At 45.5% G+C, this 22,701-nt stretch overlaps 1 protein-coding gene across 3 annotated transcripts in view; it reads left to right on the forward strand.

Moving 5' to 3' along the window:
* MDGA2 (MAM domain containing glycosylphosphatidylinositol anchor 2) overlaps positions 1-20,105 on the forward strand; it is a 340,493-nt gene extending 320,388 nt beyond the window's left edge. For 2 of the 3 annotated variants that reach the window (XM_051621626.1, XM_051621627.1), the window contains exons 12-16: positions 3,639-3,794; positions 4,924-5,082; positions 11,520-11,650; positions 17,222-17,327; positions 18,070-20,105. In XM_051621626.1, coding sequence (XP_051477586.1) covers positions 3,639-3,794; positions 4,924-5,082; positions 11,520-11,650; positions 17,222-17,327; positions 18,070-18,158 — 641 coding nt within the window. In that variant the 3' untranslated portion in view covers positions 18,159-20,105. The remainder of the gene's footprint in view (positions 1-3,638; positions 3,795-4,923; positions 5,083-11,519; positions 11,651-17,221; positions 17,328-18,069) is intronic. The other variant, XM_051621624.1, reaches the window with a different exon arrangement.
* Positions 20,106-22,701: the final 2,596 nt, after the last annotated feature.

Genomic DNA, 22,701 nt, shown 5'->3' on the forward strand with positions numbered 1-22,701 from the left:
CAGCAGGCAGGTGGTAGAGAGTGGGTGACATTGAATGACCCTTGTGATGGGGAGTGTCAGCTCAGGGGAGGGAGAACAACCCAGCCATCCTGCCCATGTTTCCTTCACCTGCTTTCTAGATCTGCCTCTCTCTGCACTGGGGGTGATGGGACAGTTTGCCCATGGCAGGGTACCCAGGGTAACTCTGATGACCAAAGAGATGGTAACATTTTGGGTTTGCTTTTTTTTCCCAAAAAGCAATTTTGATTGGAATCCTTTGACAGGGAAGAAATCTTGGTCTGCAAATGGGTTTAGACCTGAAAGAGAGATTCTGTCTCCCATAACAAATCCAATCTCATCATTATCTGTGCTCTCCACAAAACTTCTGAGGTTTTTCTAAACCTGTTGGGCTGAGTTCTGATTTTATTGGCAGTGTTGTGAATGAAAAGGAAGAGCTGTGCTCAACTGGGACAAGATATCTGTATTGGAAACTGAAATCACATTCTTCCTGCTTCCATTCTGGAATAATCACATTGCATATATCCTTCCTTTTTTTATGAAATGTCTGCAATACTTAAGCAAGTAGCATCAAATTACTTAAATACTGAGACGTAGCCTCAGATCTACATTTTATTTTGCAACATATAAGTGATTTAATTTAAACCATAAGGATTTCATATCAATTAGTGCTATGAGATGTTACACCTGAATAATGGAATAGATAAGATATTAGAGTCCAATTCAACTTGAATTTTGTGGAAATAGGTGTTAAAAAAATCATACTAGAATGAAGAGTGTTTCACCTTGAGAACTGTTTCAGATTTTGCCCTAATTGGCAATGAAATTATTAATAACCTGAACCCACTGCCAGAGCTGGCATGTGCTTTAACAAAAACTGACCACTCTCTTTCATGTTAATTAACACTATAGTGGTGTGAGAGCTGTCATGAGCTAGAGCACCCATGGGTGCTTGGGAAAGTGCTGGGTGTTCCTCCTGCACTCAGTCTGCCCCATTAATGAACAGCTCAGGACCATCCAGATCTATTTAAATGCTCCTACTTCTTTCCTGAGAAAAGTACTGATGTAATCCTTGGGAACTACTTCCCATTTTTATTCTTCTGCCTTTTTCTTCCAAAAGTGTTGAGTGCCCAGAATATTTAGCACTAATCTTTCCCACTGTTTTCCAGATGATGGAGTCCCACATAAAACCAGTGTTTTCCTCTGAAATAAATGGCAAATTTTACTTAACTTTTTTTCATCTGCCCTGAATATTTTAATTTATTTTTTTTAAACTGTTATGCTGATGTGGAATTTCTTGATGAAGCTCTGAGGGCATGATGCAACATGCAAATGCAGCTTTTAAGGTACTGGAGGAGCAGTGTTAGAAACTGCTGAATGGCTGAAAATGTTTGGTGTTCATTCACTTTGCTGATCTGGCAATCAGGACTTTTCCCCTTTAGTTACTGTTTTGCCCTTTAATGTCACCACACTATGTAGAAGTGGCACCATTTTTGCTAGAAGAAGGGTTTGCATAAATGGAAGTGGAAGCCAAGTGTACAGAACAGAGGGTAAACCAAGGAAATTCGGAGCTCGAGTCATGTAGAAGGGGTTCTTGGAGATGAGAGGCACAGGTGGCACGTTGTTCAGAGTGCTTCATTTGGGTCCTTGTGTTTTCAGCTTTGTCAGGGTCTTTGCATTCTCCTCCTGGTCTTTGGGATAAGGATTGAGATGTTGGTCTGCATCTATTCACATGCTCCTCTTGCCAAGGTCTTTGGATGTCACCAGCCCATGTGTGTTCCCTGTGGCCTCCTTCTTTGAGCTGCTCATCTCTCAGGAAGATCCACAATCAGGCATCTACTTGTATTTCTTCTCTGCAGTGCCCGTGATGGTGCTTCTCCATGCAGTGATTTTTCTATATTGCCATGTTTTCTTCAGTCAAAATTCAGGATTCAGAAGACCTTGCATTCCAGAACCAAACCAGGGTGCGAGGTTCTGAAGTGGGCTCCCCATCACACTGGTGGTTATCAGCCATTTTGCCAGTTAAGAAATTGTCCTTTAGGAAATTAATCCTTCCGGATGATCTAATAAAGTTGATGGATTTACTGAGAAATCAAGTCAGTCTGCTTCAGGTGCTCACTGCCAAGGAAGTTGCCCTGGACTGTGTTTTGGTGCTGACCTGGTGTTACTACACAGTGCTTTCTGCTGACTTGTGGAGAGGGCACAGGATGTGCTGCTTGTTGGACAGGCAGAAGCAGAGTGAGGAAGACTTGGAAATCACTCCTAATGCACCTGGTGGTTTGGAATGAATTTTTTAAGCCTGCTTTTTCAGTCTGTAGTATTACCTGATTTTAACAAAGCTTCAGGCCAGCATCCTTGCTGAGTAGTACATACCCAAGCTAAGCTCCAGGCCCCTCTGTCTTCGTTGCTTTACTCTGAAGCTCCAGTAGCTTAAGTGGATTTACAGTTCACTGAAACCCCAAACGTGCAAACATTTATATACCTTCTCAATTCAACACCAGTGAATAATCCCATGACGCCTGGTGTCAGAGTTCCTCATAACAATGAATACAAATTGCACCCCTGGAAAGAGGGCCAGAGCTGACACAGTGTGCAGGCAGCTGCCTGTTCCCTAGAGAAAATCTGCTTGTTTTCTCAGATAAATCAATTGACTTTCCTGGAAGAGTAAACTCAGCAGGAACTGTTCTTGTGCATAAAATTAAGCTTTTGCACATTTGACTACATGGGGCCTTGTTCTGTTCTGAGATGAAAGCTGAACCTTGAAGTTCTGATTTATTTTGGCTCCTAAATGTCTGGCAGTAGGGCTTTTATCTCATCCCATCATAACCCAGCAGGCAGGGTCACTGGACTGGTGTGTCTCACAGACCTCTGTATTGCAAAGGAGAGGACCCCAGCAGATCCCAGCAATCCTCTCAGGGGCTCTTGGCATTTTTATTTTTTGATCCTAAGTTTTAACCACTTGACCTCCAGTACATAGCAGAAATCTTAGTGGATGTGTAGGAGAGCCTTCATGATATAGTCACTTATCCTGTCCAGATAGGTTCAGATAGACCTAAACCTTCCTCCCAGGTATTTGTCTAATTGGTTATTATAATCCAGTGATTGGCACTCAGTGCTCTCCCTGAGCAATCTACTCATGTGATTCACTGTCCTGATTCTGAGAGATTTTCTTCATGTCTAAAGCTCCTTTGCTCTCATTTCAGCCATTACTTGCTTTCCCATCCCTATTGAAAACCAAGAATAATTTAGGAGATGTCACTTGGAGATAATGTTTCCATTGTGAAAAGCTGCTGTTCTCTTTTCCCTGATGTTCTTATCCCTAAACCAAAATAGCTCACTTCTCACTCTTTTTTCCCCATAGTTCATGTTTTACAGGCATGCTGCCTGTTCTTGTCAGCTTTTTAAGAATGCTGGCTGGGTAAGAAGAAAAAAAATCTCTAAGGGCATTTGTATGTATCTGGATATGTGAGGAGGAGCTGTACAGTAGAATTTGAATATTATTTCAAGGATGTCTGTTTTCCAGAGCTATTAATAAGCATCACCCCACAGCGTGTTTGTTATAATTGAGAAGTACTTTGACAAACAGGCATAAGAGGAATAGCTTCAAACACTAAATCTCTGCTGATTTGCTGCCTTGGCAGGAGAGTTCCACTGTGGGTTTGAGGATGGTAACATTTGCCTTTTCACTCAAGATGACACAGACAATTTTGACTGGACAAAACAAAGCACTGCCACCAGAGACACAAAATACACCCCCAACACGGGGCCCAACGCAGATCGGACGGGCTCCAAGGAAGGTAAGTTCCTGTGGTGCTCCTGGTCCCCTGCCCTGGGGAGCTCTTCTGCTCTGTCAGGGTGAGGAACCTCTCCAGGACAGCCAGTTCAGCCAGCCACGTCATTTTTCCTTATTGTACCAAGAACAAGCATATCTCAAGGACTGCTAAAAGAAGAAGCCAGTGCTGAGGCTGGTCCCCAAGCACAACCCACTAGCAGGGCCGTTACCAATCTTGTCCTGTTTCCATTGTGCCATTTGCAAAGCCATTGCTTTCACCTGACAGTCTAGTGGGGAAATGTTCTGGCACATCTTGAAATATTCTTCTGGTTTATGGCATTTCAATTCTAACCTGAGCTCTCTCAGACTGTTACAATGAGATGTTTTTGTTGGGGGGGGGGGTTTCTGCCCCATTTTCACTTTGGGTGTTGCTAAAACGTGTGATTTTCAATCTGCTACCCCAGTTGACAGAAGTGTGCCATCTTGACTGCAGTGTGTGTGTTTGCATTTGAAAAGTCAGACATACTATGCTGAATTTACCAAGTACTGCAGTAACTCACTCTAGTTGATTGTGTGCCCCCTGCTTGCACTGCCAAAGCAGGGGGGAAAAATTCCACCACGTTGTATTTGCTTGGTTGGATGAAGTAAATAGTTTCTCTGTGGTTGGCACAGTCCAGGATCAGAATTAATGACTGTTGTCTTCTTTTGAAAGTGAGCTTTCAAACTTGTGATTGACATGGGCAGTTGAAAATGTTCCTTCAGAGTTTTCCATCAAGATCTATTCCCTTTATTTTAAGAGTCCTCCCCGCTCACTGTTTACAGGAACATGTTGCAACCTTGAGACTGAAGTCTAAACGCCCTCATAAAGACTTCTTTCTTTTCTTCTGCACATACAATGTTACATCGATTTCAAGTTGTTTACCAGTACTGACCTGATAGCCCTGATTTTACTCTTGGTAGAAAACATGTCTTTGAAGCAGTTGTGGAAAACACGTGAGCTCAATAGAGGAGAAATATGTGCCAGAAACCATGGTGGTGTCAGGGGAATGTGAAAAATTGATCAAGATGCTTTGTAGCCCTGGTGTGCTCCTGCCTGTATGTGTGTTGGATTTTGAAGACTGCAGCCTAATGATCTCCATCTGGCCTTCCCCTAGGGTTCTACATGTACATCGAGACCTCACGCCCCAGGCTGGAAGGAGAGAAGGCCCGACTTGTTAGTCCTGTCTTCAGCGTCGCTCCGAAAAACCCTTACGGAGCTACAAACACAGCCTACTGCTTTAGCTTCTACTATCACATGTATGGACAGCACATAGGTGAGAGGAAGCCAGCGACCTTGCCTTTTCTCTTGGGGACAAACAGAGGGAGAAATGCCCACTTGCATGAAAGGAAAGCATGGCAGGACTGCCAGCACCTGTAAGGGCCAGCTGCAAGCACAGCTAGAAGAGACGTACCTGGTAGTGACTTCATTGTGTTCTTCACTCATCAGCCCACTAGCAGGAGCCCCTCCTAAAGCTGGGGAGTGCTTTTTGCATGCATGAGGTTTTGAGCATGGGGTCTTCAGAGCACAGAGACAGAAGAGGTGATATTTCTGAGGACTTTGCCTGATACTAACCCAGTGTTTTGAGTCACTCCTCCAGAGTGAGGATGGAGCAGGCAGCAGCAGGGCTCCTCCCGTGGGGCAGCTGGAGCTGCATGGCCTGTGTGAGATACTGTGGCACATGTTTCCTTGGTAAAAGTCACAAACAGGTTCCTCACAAGCTGTGGGAATGTGTATTTTCAAGGTGTATCTGTGGTTTTTTAGCCACAGCTCTTTCAATACATGCATTGCATTTGTTTGGATAATATGAAAAAAAAAAAAAAAAGAAAGAAAAGGTGGGAAAATATAAAAGTGTCAATGACAGACAAACAGTTTTTCTAGATCCTGTAAATCCCAGTAGGTTGCTCAGTGCTCACCAGTGTGTCAAGAGGCTTTCCAGTGCCAGGCAGAACTGACTTGATGTATCTTATATATATTTCAAGGGCAAGCACACCTTCACTGTGCATTCTGGTGGTTGCTTCAGGAGACCTCCCTCCAGGCAGAGTTCAGGCTTTAGGTAGAACAGACAAGTTCACTTAGTTTTTGGTTTGTTGTCTGTGCACGGCTGAGCATGTGAGCACAGCCCCAGGTTTAAATTCTCCTGCTCTACCTTGCAGCAGGAGCTTGGCTGTTTATTGGAAGGAAGTGACTGAGCCATGCTCAGGGAGAAAACCATCAACTGCCCTATAGGGTCATACACAAAGAGTATTTCTGGCACAGGAGAGTGAAGAGCAAAGTTACAAACATAAAAGCTCAAAGACTTTTTCTGGAATGCCTCTAGGGTTGGTGTAAAGTATAAGAAAAGCAGCCAGAAAGGCCAAGGTCTCTCCATGAAACAGTGACCTCTCATTGGGGCAATTCTGGGTTTTTTTTCTGGGCTGCCTTTTCAACAAGTGTTGGTGTCTTTAGCTTTTTGTCTGAGATTGCCCTCTCTTATTTAAGTGTAATATCTTGAATTGAACTGTATGGAGCTGGCTGATGGAGCTGGCTGATGGAGCTGACCCACAGGTGGCAATGGTGAGAGAGATGGTCAGGGATCACAGTTACATGGGGCTTGTTCATGGCAACCTGGACACCTAGTTGTCATAAACCAAAATTGCTCAATATCACTTATAGAATCAGAGAAGGGTTTGGGTTGGAAGGGACCTTACAGATCATCTAGTTCCAACTCCTGCATGGGCAAGGACACCTCCCACTACATCACGTTGCCCAAGGCTCCACTTCTTCAATGTTAAAAAATATAGTTACCATCATCTTAGCTCATGCTCCAAGTGATCTGCTTTTGAATAGCTTTGTACAAAATGACTTATTATCACCAAATGAAGAGCAGACTGACAGAAAAGCAGTAAATGAATAATGTCAGCCATGTGTTTGCATGCATGCTCATGCACATCTACTACATTCAGCATTTTAATTCCTCATAAAGACAAAATGTTATGAAACACATGAGATTACAAATGCATACAAGAAATAAATTATGAAATCAGGAAATAAATTCCCCAGATGTGAACTCTGTCACTGAAATTGTTCACATGAGGATAATGAAGAGAAAAGAAAAACCTAATAAGTGATGCTGTTCTAAGACTTCAATGATTTAAGCACATGATTATTGTATGAATAGTCATATTGATGAGGTAACTACTTGAAGGAGTCTTTAAACGTTTGTAGTCTTGGAAATTGCTCCGAGACAGGAAAGGGATTTGCCCTGATGAAACAAACCTACTCATGACAAGACTGACTTGGGCTTACTACAGGGAGTCCAGCTTGGAGCCACAAAGATGGTGAAGAGACTGGAGCTCCAAGTATCCCCTGTGGGGAAAGGCTGAGGGAGCTGGGACTGCTCAGCATGGGCAGGAGACAGCTCAGGGAGATCTCATCAATGTGTAGTAATTCCTGAAGGGAGGGTGCAAAGAATTTGGAGCTCAGAGGGGCTCAGGGTCAGGAGAAGAGACAATGGGCACAAATTGGAACAGAAGCAATTCTATTTCAGTATAAGAGAAAATATAAATTTTTTTTGTTCACTAAGAAGGTGCTCAAACACTAGCACAGGGTGCCCAGAGAGGCTGAGGTCTCTGTCCTTGGAGATATCCAAAATCCAATTGCCCAGAGTCCTGGGCAACCTGCTCTAGCCAGCCATGCTTTGAGCAGGGGTTTGGACAGCTCAATCTCCAGAGGTGCCTCTAAGCTGAGCAATTCTGTGGGAAATATTTAATTGTTAATATATTTTTCAGAAGAATTACATTTTATTGAGGATTAGTCCCCTGTGGATAATTCTAAATCTCATTGCTAAAACAGATTGACTCTGTTATCACAGCCTTGACCCTTCACCACCGTTCTGGAATTTGCAGGCAACTTAGAGAAAGAGCTTCTGATTCCTGTTTGGGAATGGCTGTCATGTGCACTGCCAGAGCACTGGGGCCTTCACCAGAGCAGGACAGGAACTGCTGACTGAGACCTCCTGTATGATCCCTGTGCTGAAGCCTCTCTCTTTTGAATAACCTTGAGCTGCTGATTCTTGACCTGACTTCACTGACAATTGGAAGTGTCTTGCAGGGGAATTTGCCTTAAATAAATCCCAGCCTGTTCCTTCTGAACACTGAAAGAGGTAGCAAGACAATGTGTTCAGAGCATAGACATTAGACATTAAACTTTGATATCTCATCCCAAGTGCTGTAGCCCTGTGCAGCAAACGGTGGTGCTGCAAGTCAGCATTTCTGCTGATTTGCTTGATTCTCCCTGGTGTCAGTGTCCATCAGATTTCCACTCAGTTTTAGGGTTGTAGTTCCCATGTCTCCAGGGGCAAAGTACACAGGGCTGGAGCAGCTCTGCTCTGGAGACAGGCTGGGAGAGTTGGGGTGTTCAGCCTGGAGAAGAGAAGGCTCCAGGGAGACCTGAGAGCACCTTCCAGTACCTGAAGGGGCTCCAGGAAAGCTGGGGAGGGGCTTGGGACAAGGGCAGGGAGGGATGGGATGAGGGGGAATGAATGAAAACTGGAAGAGGGGAGATTCCTATGAGATCTCAGGAAGAAATTCTTTGCTGTGAGGGTGGTGAGACCCTGGCCCAGGTTGCCCAGGGAAGCTGTGGCTGCCCCATCCCTGGCAGTGTTGAAGGGCAGGTTGGATGGGGCTTGGAGCAGCCTGGGCTGGTGGGAGGTGTCCCTGCCCATGCAGGGGGGTTGAGACTGGGTGGTCTTTAGGGTCTCTTCGAACCCAAACCAGTCTGAGGTTCCATGATTATGTGCTCATAAAGATGTTTTTACATTTCTGACAAGGTTTTGAAAGATTCCTGATATAATGGAAAATCATCCTGGAGTGATGCTCTGTTGCTGGTATGGACTTGTCTTGGAGGCTTGGTAGAAAGGTATTTCACCCAGGATTCTTAAAAACGAGTGACCACAGTGACATCAGTTTGAGAAGATGGCTGTTGTGCTGTACTGAAAACAAACAACCTACCAGTTTATCCAGCTCAGCTCCTGTGCCTGCTGTTCAGGTCTTCAGTGTCTCTGGAGAAGGGGCTGGAAATTTCTGTAGTGATAAGGAGAGGTACTTGGGAGTCTCTGCAGGGAGCAGAGCATGGATCCGAGACTGGCACTCAGGCTGCAGCAAAGCTCTGATGAGATAAACAGGCACCTACAACCCACACCATGGCAGTTAGATTCAGAAAGATAAAGTGGTGGGTTTTTTTTTTTACCTGAAATAGATGGCTCTTCCTTACAAGTCAGATTGTAATTCCTGGCAGATCACACAGAGCTAACTCGGAGAGTGCTGCCTGCCAGAGACAGCGTGTGCTTCACTCCACGTCCTTCCCAGGGAGAAGGCAGATTATCACTAAAGAATAAGAGAAATAGAACTTCCCATTACATGATTTGCAGCAAACAATAAGCTGTTGCTGGGGAACAGGAAAATGAAGAGTTGCTGTTCTTATTATGTCTGTGTGGAGACAGAAAGGGGCTGTGGTTCCCTTGTAGCTGCCACCATCTTTTAAGGGAGCCTACAGGAAAGCTGGGGAGGGGCTTTTCACCAGAGAGGGCAGTGACAGGAAAAGGGGTGGTGGTTTTAAACTGGAAGAGGGGAGACTGAGGTTAAACATCAGGAAGAAATTCTTTGCTGTGAGGGTGGTGAGACCCTGGCCCAGGTTGCCCAGAGAAGCTGTGGCTGCCCCATCCCTGGCAGTGTTGAAGGGCAGGTTGGATGGGGCTTGGAGCAGCCTGGGCTGGTGGGAGGTGTCCCTGCCCCTGCAGAGGAGTTGGAACTAGATGATCTGTAAGGTCCCTTCTAACCCAAACCATTCTAAAACAATCTGTATTTTTTATTTTTCCATCTAATCCCAAAAGAGGGTATTTCTCAGTGACACTTCAAGAGCAATATTTTTTCTTATCAGTAGAGAGTGCCATTCCAGGCAGGTCTTTGTGCATATCTCACAATGAGGGCCAGGCAGGTCCCTCCACACTAACCAACATCCTGTGTAATGACGGAGCACATCTGGGGCAGTACTGCCTATTTTGTATTTTCAGTAAGGCTGCTATAATTCTGCTGTTAATTTGAAGAATTTACATGACACAGAGAGCCAGAGTATGCTGTGAACAACCCTGAATCTCTGTAACCTCAGCAGTGACAGAATTCCATGCTTTTGATATCGAAATCATCGAGTTATTCCAAAGAGCCCTGCAGTACGGGCTGTCTCAGCCTGCCCACACAAGTGAATCAAACAGCCAGCAATTCATCCCTTGCTTGATAAGGGCAATGCTTTTTTGTCTTTTTGAAAAATAGCTTTATATATAATTCTATTTTAGAACTTTTGGTAGTCTTGTCTAAACCCCTGCCTTTCCTCAGACTGTAGAACCAGCACAGTTGTTGGAAAAAAGTCTTGGAGAGAATAAGATGGGAAGGAAGGGAGAACTACTGCAGCTGAACAATGTCAAGCTGGCCCAAGAACTGCTGCTGCTGGTTGGAATCAGGCTGAGGCTGAGCAGCCCCTTGCTGGGAGCAGCCCTGCCCAGCCCTGAGATGTGTTATGGGGCTGGGCTGCTCCAGGGAACCCTCCTGAGAAATCACCCTCTTGCTAGCTCTTTCCAGCCCTTGCGGTGCACCCAGCAGTGGGCGTGCAGGTCAAGCTTGTCCTTGCTGAAAGCCGTGTCTCCTTTTCTCCTGCCTCTGCACCCTCCCCTGCAGCTGAGAAATCCAACAGCATTTTGGGAGGCAGGTGGGAGCCGTGGGGCCTCCCTGTCTCTGGTGAGCTTGGCTCCCCCAGCTCCTTCACCAAAGATGGATGGTCTCATGCTGGGCACCCTGGTGAAACAGTCGTGATGAGAATATTTGCTGCTCCATTATGCATGGAGCCTCAGGTTTTTCAAGGCAGTGAGTTTTGCTGTTGCTAGAAATAAGAACGTTTTATTAGCAGGAGCTGAGTCACTTTGCAGCTGCCTCAGATCTTTGAGGTTTCGTTGCAAAGCCCATTTGTGTGGGCTTCCCAGCTGCCATGCCTAGAGCCCTAAAGAGAAAGTGGTCTCATGTGAACTCGTCTGTCTGAACTTTCCCAAATGAATGCAGTGATTTCCATGGTACAAAGAGACACCACTGCCCCACGCATCTGCTGGTAACAGTGGTGGGCAAGCAGGAACAAAATCTCCCAACTATGCGAGTTACTGAACCCTGGTAAATGAAGCCAATGCATTTGCTGCCTCTTGGTGCACCAAGACAATCTGGTTTCTGTTCATGGTCTGAGACCGTGAGGTTAACCAGCGAGAAGAGCTGCTGAATGCAGACCATCTGCTACCTGTTGCAAAGAACGTCTGTGCTGGAGCCAGTAACTTCATGGTCAGCAGCGAGGAAGGACCCTGTGGGGCTTTTCTTCTCAGTGAGGGACTTTTCCAAGGTTATTTTAACTCAGAAGATTATGTTGTCCTTCAAAAATACTCCCTAGCAAGAGTTAAGGTCATCACATCTACCTCTGAGATAGATTTGCCAGGCTCTGTGGGCACTCTGTTAGTTAAACAATGTCCTGAGTAAACAACAACTTGGACCATATTTATAAGCAAGAGCTAAGCAGAAAACAACCAAGTTTCTCATTTGCCCATGGGTGAGGAGGTGATAAATGCCTCATTTGCTCTACAGCACATGAAACTCTGCTCCATCAGACAGCCTAACCAATCCCAGTTCTCCACCTCTCTTCTAGGAAGCTTGAACGTTTACCTGCGGTTGAAAGGCCAGACGGCGATAGAGAACCCACTGTGGTCTTCAAGTGGAAATAAAGGACAGCACTGGAACCAGGCCCGTGTTAATATAAACCCCCCAACTTCATTTCAGGTAATGGCTTGTGCATCCCCCACCAGGAACAGGAGTGTTCAGTTTTCAGAGGGGGGGGACCTGTGTACAGGGACCCTTTCTTTCCTTCTGACACCAGATCTCACAGCTTTGTTTCAGCTCTGAAAGCTGCTGTCTGGGCAGAGAGTTGCTTTCCTTGCTTTAAATCTTTAATGGCAGAACAGCAGCTATTTGCTTGGAGACAAAATACCTTTCAGTTTTCAGAAGATGCTGGTAGACAATATAAAAAAGTTTTGTTTGTTTGGGCTTTTTTTTCAGATTAGCAACTGGAATATAAAATTACATCCTGGGAAAGAATATTTAGGGTCTGTGGCACACTGCCTGTGTTTGAGGTCTCTAGAAATACGTGTATTTTATGCAGAAAAGTGAATGATCTCCGAGTCTTTGCTGAAAGGCCCCAAAGCAGCAGCACAGCCTGCACCAAGCTCCTGGCACAGGGGAGCCACGGGCCTCCTCACCAGGAGCATGCATGTTCTGGCAGGTTTTTATACATTTTATTCCTGGTTTGACAGTGAGATGGTGATGGACTATTCTGGGCAGTTGCCATTCAGCTGCTTGTAGCTGGAGCAGACCCACATGGTGCTATGTTCCCCAGGCTCCTCTGTTCCCCTCTCTGTGATCTCCAGGGCCCCTGGGGTGGAGGCATCATTCAATGCAAGCCAAAGCTGCTGCTTTTAACATGCAGTTTGGGATTTACTTTCTGGGTAATTCCTGATCCTGACCCTTTGTTTTTATTTCTATGTGTGAGAGGGCCTGTAGCAAAAGGACAAGGGGTGGTGGCTTTAAAATGAAAGAGAGGAGATTCAAACTAGGTATCAGGAAGAAATTATTTACACAGAGGGTGGTGAAACCCTGCCCCAGGTTACCCAGAGAGGTGGCAGATTCCCCATCCCTGGAAACATTCCAGGTGAGTTGAATGGAGCTCTGAGCAACCTGATCTGGTTGCAGATGCCCCTGCTTAATGCAGGGGGTTGGACTAGATGGCCTTGACAGGTCCCTTCCCACCCAAACCATTCTGTGATGATGTGATTCTAAGATGAATGATCTGGTATGTGTGATGGCATAGACATTGCAGGGAGGAATTAGAGGAAAATTGAAGGAGAGGGATATGCAAAGTGTAGGGATCCGTGATTGAGGGGAACAGAGTGGCAGGATTGGGGAGGAGTGCAGAGAACAGGGATATGAACATGAAAGTACTCTCAGAGCATGGGGCCAAGTACAAGGCTGATCAAAGTGGGTGAGCTTTGCATTGGTGAAGTCAGGATAAACCCAAGAAATCTGAACAGTGAAGGAGAGAAAAATTATTTAGTATCTGAACATAATAAATGGACAGCAGAAGGACAGAAGAGATGACTGGGAAAGCTGAAACCAAAGTGCTCATGCTTGTGTCTGAGAGGGATTCCTGAGATGGGGGGTGGACTTTAGCAGAAGTAGTGGAAGAGCAAGGACATTCATGCAAAGGATCTGGCACCAGCAATGCAGAGGAGAGGAGGAGGGTGCTGGGCTGCAAACCTGGGGTCACCTCAGCAGCACAGAGAGCTTTAAAATGGTATCCCCTGGTGCCACTAGCTGGTCTGCAAAACTTACTCCTCTACTGGGCTGTTTTTCACCTTTTACATAGTTGTATTTAAAGGCCTCAGCATAAAATGAATGTAAAGCCATGAAGCTCTGCACAAATATAACAAATAAATGTCAGAGTGGTTGGAACCTTAAATTACTTTTTTAGCAGCTCTTACATCAAGCAAACTTTATTTTCCATTTAGGAGTCCAAGTAGGAAAGAGTATAAACCTCCCAGTTAAATTTAAGGAGAGTGAATTGAAGTGAATCTTTGCAGTAAAACAGTACACTGACACAGAAATTAGAACTTTTTATAGGTTAATTTATATGGCTAAAAGTGCAGCCCAGATTTGTTTTATACCTTCCCAGTCCCTGTGATGTATAACAAAGCTTCTGCCATGCAGAACTGAGAGGACTACTGTGCTTTGAATCAGGAAAAGTACTGCAGAGAAGCTAGCTCAGTAAGATATTCGCTTATTAAGTGTTTTTAAAGAATAGTGAGCAAAGAAAGAGAACGTGGCAGTGATACATTGCACACTGGCATCTAGGAAGGTGTCAGTTTTAGTTCAGATTTGAGCAGGAGCACAGCCACCACCTCCATCTACACTTTCCTTAGCACATTCGTGTGTTAAAGGCATTTTTGGCAAAAGAGGCACTGATCTGCCCATAAGGAAATGACCCTGACATGCCCCTGAGGTTTCCAGCCCCTTGCAATGAGTGTAAAGGGCTCACACCCTTGTCATCATGCTGTCTGGAGACACTCGTTAGGCTCCTCAAGGAGCATAAAATCTTTTTGAAGTCCTGTTGAGAAATCATAGAATCATCAAACACAGAATGGTTTTGGTTGCCAGGGACATTAAAGATCATCCAGTCCCAACCCCCCTGCATGGGCAGGGACACCTCCCACCAGACCAGGCTGCTCCAAGCCCCATCCAACCTGCCCTTCAACACTGCCAGGGATGGGGCAGCCACAGCTTCTCTGGACAACCTGTGCCAGCGTCTCATCATCCTCACAGCAGATAATTTCTCCTCCAGATCTCATCTCAATCTCCCCTCTTTCAGCTTGAAACCCTTCCCCCTCATCCCATCCCTCCCTGCCCAAGCCCCTCCCCAGCTTTCCTGGAGCCCCTTCAGGCACTGGAAGGTGCTTTAATGTACCCCCAGAGCCTTCTCCTCTCCAGGCTGAACAGCCCCAGCTCACTCAGCCTGTTCCCCAGGGACACTCAAGATAACTCTGAAGGCACTATGGGGCTTATCTCCCTGCCCTTTGTTCAGAGAGTGGAGTGGCTTTTGCTCTACAAGTAAGCTCCTCTATTCTTCAGCTAAATGCAGCATTTTTAAGAAGAGCTTTGTGAAGTCATGGACATGCAGATAATGGGTTTTGTGGGATGCTGATGGGGGATTCTGATCATCTGGCACCTCCTGGCAAGGTCAGTGAGCTGCAGGCTGGGTTGTGCTCCTTGCCTTGCCAACGCTCGTCTGCCATGATTTGTTCTGAGTGTGTAGCCAAGCTGGCTAATAGCAACCCATCTCTGAGCCCCAAGAAATGTGCTGCCAAATGCAGATTTTAATTAAATGCTGGCCGTTGTGTTTGTATAGGGTCCTTTTGTCTGGAAACAGTGTTTGTCATTATCAGGAAAGATGTGACTTCTAGCTCTGTTGGTTGGTTTTGTGCCCAGCGCCAGGGCGCAGGAGAGCAAGCTGTTCTTCAGGGGAGAAGGGAAGACACTTTGCTCTCGAGCTGAACACTTCCCGTCGTCAGAGGTAGAGTCAAAAAATTGTCAGCAGGATAATTACTTGAGACTGGTTTCAGACAACAGGGTAAATGACAGAAAAACTTCCTGTTTCCCAATTACAGGCTCCTGTTGCATTAATATCCACCTTCTTATGGTAATTAACCCACAGAGCCGCATTTCCATAAAGTGTCTCCTGGTACAAGGTCTGTGCCTGGCTGGGATCACCCCAAACAGGCTGTATATCCGTGCCTTCCAGGGCCAGCTTCCCGTGACAGGGACAGGCACCTCCTGGGGATGCTCAGCTTGGCTAAAGGGTGAGATGTGTCTGAGGGCAAGGTGGAGGGACGTGCTCTCCATGGAAGGGCAGAGCGTTGCCCGTGCAATGCGGTGTCTGGTGGCAACCTGGTGATACGGTCCTTGGGTGATTCTCATCCAGCTGGACTCCCTGCTGGACCCCTGTGATTTCCAGGGTCTTCTTCCACTGCCCTGGGTATTTACTCATGGTTTCTAATGGAAGGTGTTTGTTTCAGAAGAGCAGCTCTGGCTGAACTCTGTTAATGAGGAACAAAATGTCGGCAGCTGCAGAGGCTCAGATCTGTGTCCTGCTGGAATTGGTGACAATGGAAGAGCCCAACCAAGTGCCCCAGATATCTCCCTGATGCAGTTAGATCATTACAAAGAGTAATTGAAGTATTTTGCTCCAGATGGAATGAATAATTTTATCTTTTTCTCAAATTGACTCTACCCCCAAGAGTTAATGTCTCCATTAGTGCCACTGCTCGCCCTTATAAAATTCATTGAATTTCATGCATATATTGTTGCAGATTAAAGTTAAAAAACTTGTCATCCAAGTTAAGCAAAAATATTTCAAAGGACTGGGGGGGGGGGGGAAAGAGGGAAAGAAGAGATAATTGTGCAAATGATGCTGCTTGGGAGATGTATTCCTTACATAATTCCTTCATCTCTTCAGAAAGGCTTTGAAGTTTTCTGGGGAATAAATTTCTGGCAACACAGAGTGAGTCCAACTGTTCTGCAAAGCTGCTGAAGCAGCAGTAGGGCAGGACAGCATCACGTCGGGTGTGGGGAAGGAGAGCAGGTGACTTTGTTTCTTTAGTACAACAGTAATCCATAGTCTACAAGGAATGTTAGGGCAAATAAGACGACTGGCCTTGCAGCAAGCCAGCCGTCTCCATGAAGGCACCACTACCCTTCCCAGCTTCAGCAGCCAGGATTTCAGACTAGCAATATCAGACAGAAAGTGATTAATAGGACCTTGAAGCCACACACATCCATTTAGCTGAGGTTAAAGCCTTAAAGAGAAATGAAATCCCTACCCTGACCCTCTCTGTGATAAAACACACCACAGTATCCCTGATGAATATGAAACCACTCCTAGAAGGGATCAAAGCTTCTTAATGTTATGATGAGCCACTAAAAAGGGCAGGAGAGAAGCTGGTCTGTCACTGTCACCAATTCCTGCTGCTGGGGTGATCAGAGGTGGGACCTCAGGGGATCCAAATCAAAAGTAGTCCCTTCCCAACCCCTTGCCATAAATATGGGTGAAGGGACACCAACCCATCTCCTGAGAGGGTTCTCAGAGGCTTTCGTGGGTCAGGAAACATTATCCCAGGAGAAGACTGCAGGAAGACATCTCCTGTCCTCCTCCTGATGACAAGAGTGAGCCCAGTGTGGGAGGTGAGGTAGGAGGGACTCGCTGGGCCACCTTCAAGAGCCAGAAACTTCACTTGACTGTGGATTTTTTTTTCTGGCTCATGTGTTTTCATGTGGTTGGTGGTCAAGTGGATGCTCAATCCTCCAACACCTTGCAGATGCCCTTCTTCAATCTGTGCCTCTGCCATTCACTGTGGGTGACAGAAGCTTCTGGGAAAAACACCCCAAATCTCTTTAAACCTTTTTGTCCATTTAATCCTGGTCTTTGCTTCGGGAATATTGTACTTAAATGAAAACTCACGTTACAGCCATCATAGGGGCAAAGCTGACCTGGAGACACCAGGTCAATGATGTGGCAGACAGCTAGCAGCTTTCTCAGATCATTCTGAAGAGTAGAATCCTCCCCAGCTCACACCTCCTCTGTTTTCACCTCACCAGTAGGTGGAAACTCAGTCCCGTTTCTCTGCACCATATAAAGCGTTTGTGAATTGTTCCAAGCCCATCAATGACATTTAATGCCTTACAAAAGGCAGCTGAATGTCTCCCATGTGTCACCCTCTGACCTGCTTGTTCTTTATTGTTTTGCAGCTCATATTTGAAGGGATCCGGGGGCCTGGCATTGAAGGTGATATTGCTATTGATGATGTGTCAATTGTGGAAGGAGAGTGTATGAAATCAGACCAACCGGCCAACAGTAAGTGGCTCTTCCGCACGTGGGGGAGAGCAAATTGCTTCTCCTGGTTATAAACTTGAGGCACCTTCTAAAATGGGTTTTCTCCGGGAGAACAATATATCATTCCATTCACCTGCAGAGACTTAAAGTGAAAGGCTTTCCTTGGAACCAAGCTCTGGTGTCAAAACATCTTTGTCCAGAGAGGAAGATGGTGGTTTAGCAGCGATGGGAGTGACAGGCTGAAGGGTGTTGGGCAGAGGGGAGAGCGGGGGGCTCTGCCGAGGGGCTGGGTGACCCTGGATTGAGGTGGGCAGACAGACAAAGGAACGTTAAAAAATCGTCCAAGGGATCCAAACAATATAAAATTATTGAATAACAGGGTTGTGATGCCCTGTGGACCCTGTTTCATCCGTCCACCCCCCTGTGGTGCATTATGATGCAGAACTTAACTACACAGCTGGGTGGTTATTTATCCCGAGATCTCCTGCCTCGTGGCAGAACCTCGTGGTTCTTCTCCCTTCTTGTTAGGAGGTGGCCTTGCAGAGTGCTGTTCCTAGGGAGACCAGGGCTCTGCCAGGGGAGGAGGGTGGCACTAAGTGTGACAAGTGGGGACAGCATTGGGTGAGCCTCTCTCTGTTGTCCTCCCCATGTTGGTGTGCAGGTCAGATCCTGGTGGCTGAGCCCTTTCTCTCCTGAGCCTTGTAGCGATGCTGGCTGTGTCTGGGCAGCTCTTTAATTCTACCTTTTTCCCCCCTCTTTGTAGATTTACGATCAGGTGCTGTTGGGACATTAGCACATATACGACTTATCCCAGTTATCATCCTCATGTCTGTCTTAAGTCATCAGAGGTGACCTTATCCTGGCAGAGGCTACAAAAGATTCACCAGGCACTGGCATGAAGAAAGAGTCTTTGTAAAATGGACATTTAAAAACAAACTACCAAAGATTCCTCCACTGACTGACTCAAAAGTTAAATAAATACATAAATAAATTTAATAATAATTAAAAAGCACTGGGGACAAACAAGGCATCACGGGAGCATAACTCACTATGAACCACGTGTGAGAACGAGATCTGGCCTAAGTAAGGAAGAGACCTTCAGGTGCTTTTGTGGTCAATAATGAATACAGCATCATCTGGTTGAACTCTCGGAAAAGAGCTATAGAAACCCTTGTCAAAGCACAAAGTCATGGCTGGTTTTGTTTCAAATGAATAGTTTGCTTGTTACCATGGAAACCTAATGGCCTGCCAAAAAAAAAAAAAAAAAAAAAAAAGAGAGAGAGAGGAAATAAAAACAGAGAACAAGAGATAAACACCTCACTGTAAACAGGGTATGTGAAGAGCTGGCATTCATTTTCCCTTTGAGAAGGTTTTTAGTATAGAGTTGAATAATTGTAGGCCCTTTCTACTTTGGCTGTCACCTCCCCTAGAGAATAACCCCGAGTCAGAGCTGTTTTAAGACATTTCTGTTTCATTTCTCATGGCTATGCTAGATAACTGTATGCTGTCTCCTTTTGCATGCATTACTATCCAGGATGTGCCACCTGGGCTTACATATGACACAGGCTTATCGGAGTTTGCTTGCGGCCACTCGGACACCCCTCTCCCCTCCCCAGCTGAGTCATCTGTTCTGATGAGGTGAAGAAACCAAACCACCGTCTTTTATAAATTGCCATGGAAACCAAGTGCCTTCAATGAAACAAGCCTGATTTAAAGAAATATTTAAAAAATAAAATAATTAAATAAAAATGGTGATAACAGTTTCAACACAGAAGCTTGCACTGCTAAGATGTGGTTTGTGCAAAGTGTTTTCTAAACAAACTGCAGAGCCTGGGTGTGCAGACTGCAGGCGAGGAGACCGAGCCGCTTCTGGAGATGGATGGACCTAAGCTGCTGAGTAAGCCCTTTTTGGATGAGATGTTTGTTGTTTAACCTTCCAGACAGCCATGGCCTTTCAGCTTCTTACCCATTAGAAAAATAGCTTCCGTTGGTCCTGGCAATGGGAACGGCACTCTTTTGTTGTTGTTGTTGTTGGTTAGTTGTCTGTTTTGGTTTTGTTTTCAGGTTGTTGAGTGGGCCAACCAGAGGAAAAGGTTGTTAAAGACACACTTAGCTCAGAAGGTGGTAAAACACAGAAGTGATTTTCTTACTCTCCCCTCCATTTGCAGGACAGGACGGGGAGGACGGGGGCACGGCAGCAAACCCCAGAGCTCTCTGCCCACCCGGCGGAGGCCGGGCCTCTGCCCTGGAGCCAGACTCTGTGCAGATCACAAAAGATTATTTTGTTATTGTAGCAAAATTTAAAAAAAAATAAACATTACAAAATCCACTTTTACAACAACAAAACAAAAGAAAAAGTAAAAGCTGTACAAATGGGTTTGAGCTACCCCAACACGTACCGTCAGTCAGCCAGTTCTCCACTGCATTGTAAAGTTCCCTTACAGTTGGTTATGACAATTTAAAGACCTTTTTTCCTTAAATTATCTCAGCTTTTAACTTCATTTAAAAAAAAAAAAATACTTTTGTCTAAAGAGTATTATTATTATTACTATAATTATTACTATTGACACCCTAGGAGAAAAAAACACCTGATATGCAAGTAATTGGAGTCCAAACATAAAGCAAACAAATGAGTATAACATTTGCAAATATGAGTATAAAAAGCACAACGAGATGCAGTAAAACAATGACAAGGCTTGTTTTTTTTTTTATTCTGTAGAGAAATGTTTGTGCAAATTCAGTAATTCAACTGAAGAGATAATTTTACAGCTATGTTCAATAAAGCCTCTTTCCAGGTAAGGTACGTCAGAGTGGTACGTGTGTTTGTTGAGCAAAGTGCCTGTGCACCCTGGATAGGTGCCACTGGGATGGCTTGTTTTTTTCCTGTGAGAAACTGGTCTTGTCTGAAGATAGAATGGTCCACACTGGTGATGCTCGGGGGCTGGAGCTCTCCAAGGAGGCCGCTGGCTCCCTGGTTTGTAGGCAGTTGGTGGTGTCTCTAATGCCTTGTGCCACAATGGGAAGGCTGCTCGGAAGACGGTGGGAGCTCTGAGGATGGATAGACCGTGAGGTCTGACATCCTTAAAAAAACCCAAGCAAACAGATTTTTCCCCTGGAAAACAACAGATTTTAATTGTGGATGGACAGGTACGGTGAGACCCTGATGCAGATTTTTGCTTAGGAGGCTGGTGTGTCATAATTCAGGACTTAAGGAAACCAGACCTTCCCGTGTATCCTCCCGCTGATCTCCTGTGAAAGCCACAGAACTGGGACCATCAAGAGGCTTCTCTGTGGGCACTTTTGGCATGACTGTCTTTGGAGGGGCCAGCTTTGCCTGTGGCTGCTGGGAGCCCTGCCACAAGTGGATGCACGAGGGTTTTTTTGCAGCAGACCAGACTCTCCTGTTACGCTTCCTGTTCTCTCTGACCACCGAGCAATCTGGGCAGCTCCTTTTCCAGTCACAGAACCACAGACTGCCAGGTTGGAAGGGATCTCGAGGATCCTGAAGAACAATTCGTTTTGCTCATGTTCTGGTCTGAGCAGCAGCTGCAGGGATGTTCTGCTGTATTTTATGACACCCAGTTTCACTGTCCTGATCAGATGAAATGGGGAATATAAGGGGGAAAAGAAAAAGTGACAATCTGCCAATCATCTTGAAGTAAACCATGAAGCATTCCATTTCCTTGAAAATATTAAGATGTTTTCCCTCAAATTTATCCCTTCCAAGAATAGACTCAAAGTAAACTGAAATTTGGATGCCCACTGTTCAGCACAAGCCAGGAGAAGCATCTTCAAAGCTGTGGGCAGAGCAGCAGTGCTACGGGGGACTCCGCGGGGAGGGAGGAGCTGTCCTCTCGTGCCCGGGCAGCTGGGATGAAGACAGCATGAAGATGGTGGAATGGAGATCATGCTTGCTTGTTTATATCCCAGAAATCTCTATTTCCTCTTTGTATTTTGTTCTTTCTTTCCCTTGGTGGAGGACCATGTTGAGTATTTAGCAGCAGTTTTCAGCTGACAGCCAGAGACCACAGATGTCTTCTTTCAGATAATCTGTTTGTCGTGAAAAACCCAGGTCTTTGTGTGAAAGGAAATTTATTTCCCATGCCTATTTCAGCTTCACTGGGCTTGGGTGAAAGTGCTAAGAAAAGCTGGTTTTCTCTTTCAGATGTCAATTTAGGAGTAGAGTTACCTTCCATTGCATTCCCAATGTAAGCCACTGAAAAGGAATGGGATTTTGCTTTGTCTGGGCCACATGTAAGAGGTACAAATGGAGATGTGTATTTCCTAGCCTGGATTTTGTGTATTTTTTGGGCTGACAGTCAGGCAAAGGGAGTTTGAACTGATGGCTCTTCTATGTCACTTGCTAAACCTTATGATTCAGTTCTTGGGCATTCAATCCAGTAAAGTTTCTGCTGTGTTTTTAAATTGGACATCGAATCCAGAATTGTGCAAATGTGGACTTTGCAGCAACTACAGCACTGGCTGTTGGTATCAGGGACCATGGTTTCTGTGGGGTGGCTGTGGGAGTTAGCTGGTTGTTCTCAAAGTTGGGGTAGGTGAAACTCATTATAAACTTTCCAGTAATTTCTTAATTCTTTCTCAGGACAATCTGGAAGAATAAGGACATTATTGGAGTACTCCACTTTCATTGCCTCCAACAGGCCATGCAAGTTCATTTCCTTCACAAAGTGAATTGTTTGAATGTGAAATCCCACAAACAGTTGTGAAGCTCTTTGTGAAGCACTGTGCCACCAACCCACCTCTTCTCCAGCCAGCTCCAGCCAGGCTTGGATACTGGATGGGACACAAGGGGGGTGATAAAAGAGCATGGACTAAAAGGAGGCAAACACATTACAAATCCCAACACAAATGCACAATTACTGTTTGAAGGCAGAGGCATCAACGTGGTAATGGCTTATGTGATAAAGGTGGTAACTAGTGGAGGACAGAGTCCACCTCAAATCAGCCAGTTTTTGGAGGCTATTATCTAGGGGTGTGCTACTGTCAGGGCCACAGAAAGCCTTGGAAATGTGCAGCTTCTTCTCAGTTTGGGAGAGGAACTGCAGATTCACCCAAGAGATGGAGCTGCAGCTGCCAGTCCCCAGATGGCTGCAAGCCCCTTGCACAAGTACCGACCTCCACTGATGCCAGAGCAGTTTCCTCCTTGACACCCAGCACCTGAACCTCTGCTACATTCACCAGTGTAAATGGCATCATTTAGTTTAAGAGACTTTGGGGGCAACCAGGCTCCTCAGACTTTAAAAGACAGTTGATCAGTTAAAACATGAACTTGTTTATGTTTGTTTTCCTTTTTACTGCCCTGTAAGGTCAGTGACATCCCTTTGTAGTGAGAAGTTTAGTCAGAATGATCAGAATATTCTTCCACCCTTAGTGG

The sequence above is a fragment of the Apus apus genome, chromosome 5, assembly GCF_020740795.1.
Source record: "Apus apus isolate bApuApu2 chromosome 5, bApuApu2.pri.cur, whole genome shotgun sequence".
Taxonomy (NCBI): domain Eukaryota; kingdom Metazoa; phylum Chordata; class Aves; order Apodiformes; family Apodidae; genus Apus; species Apus apus.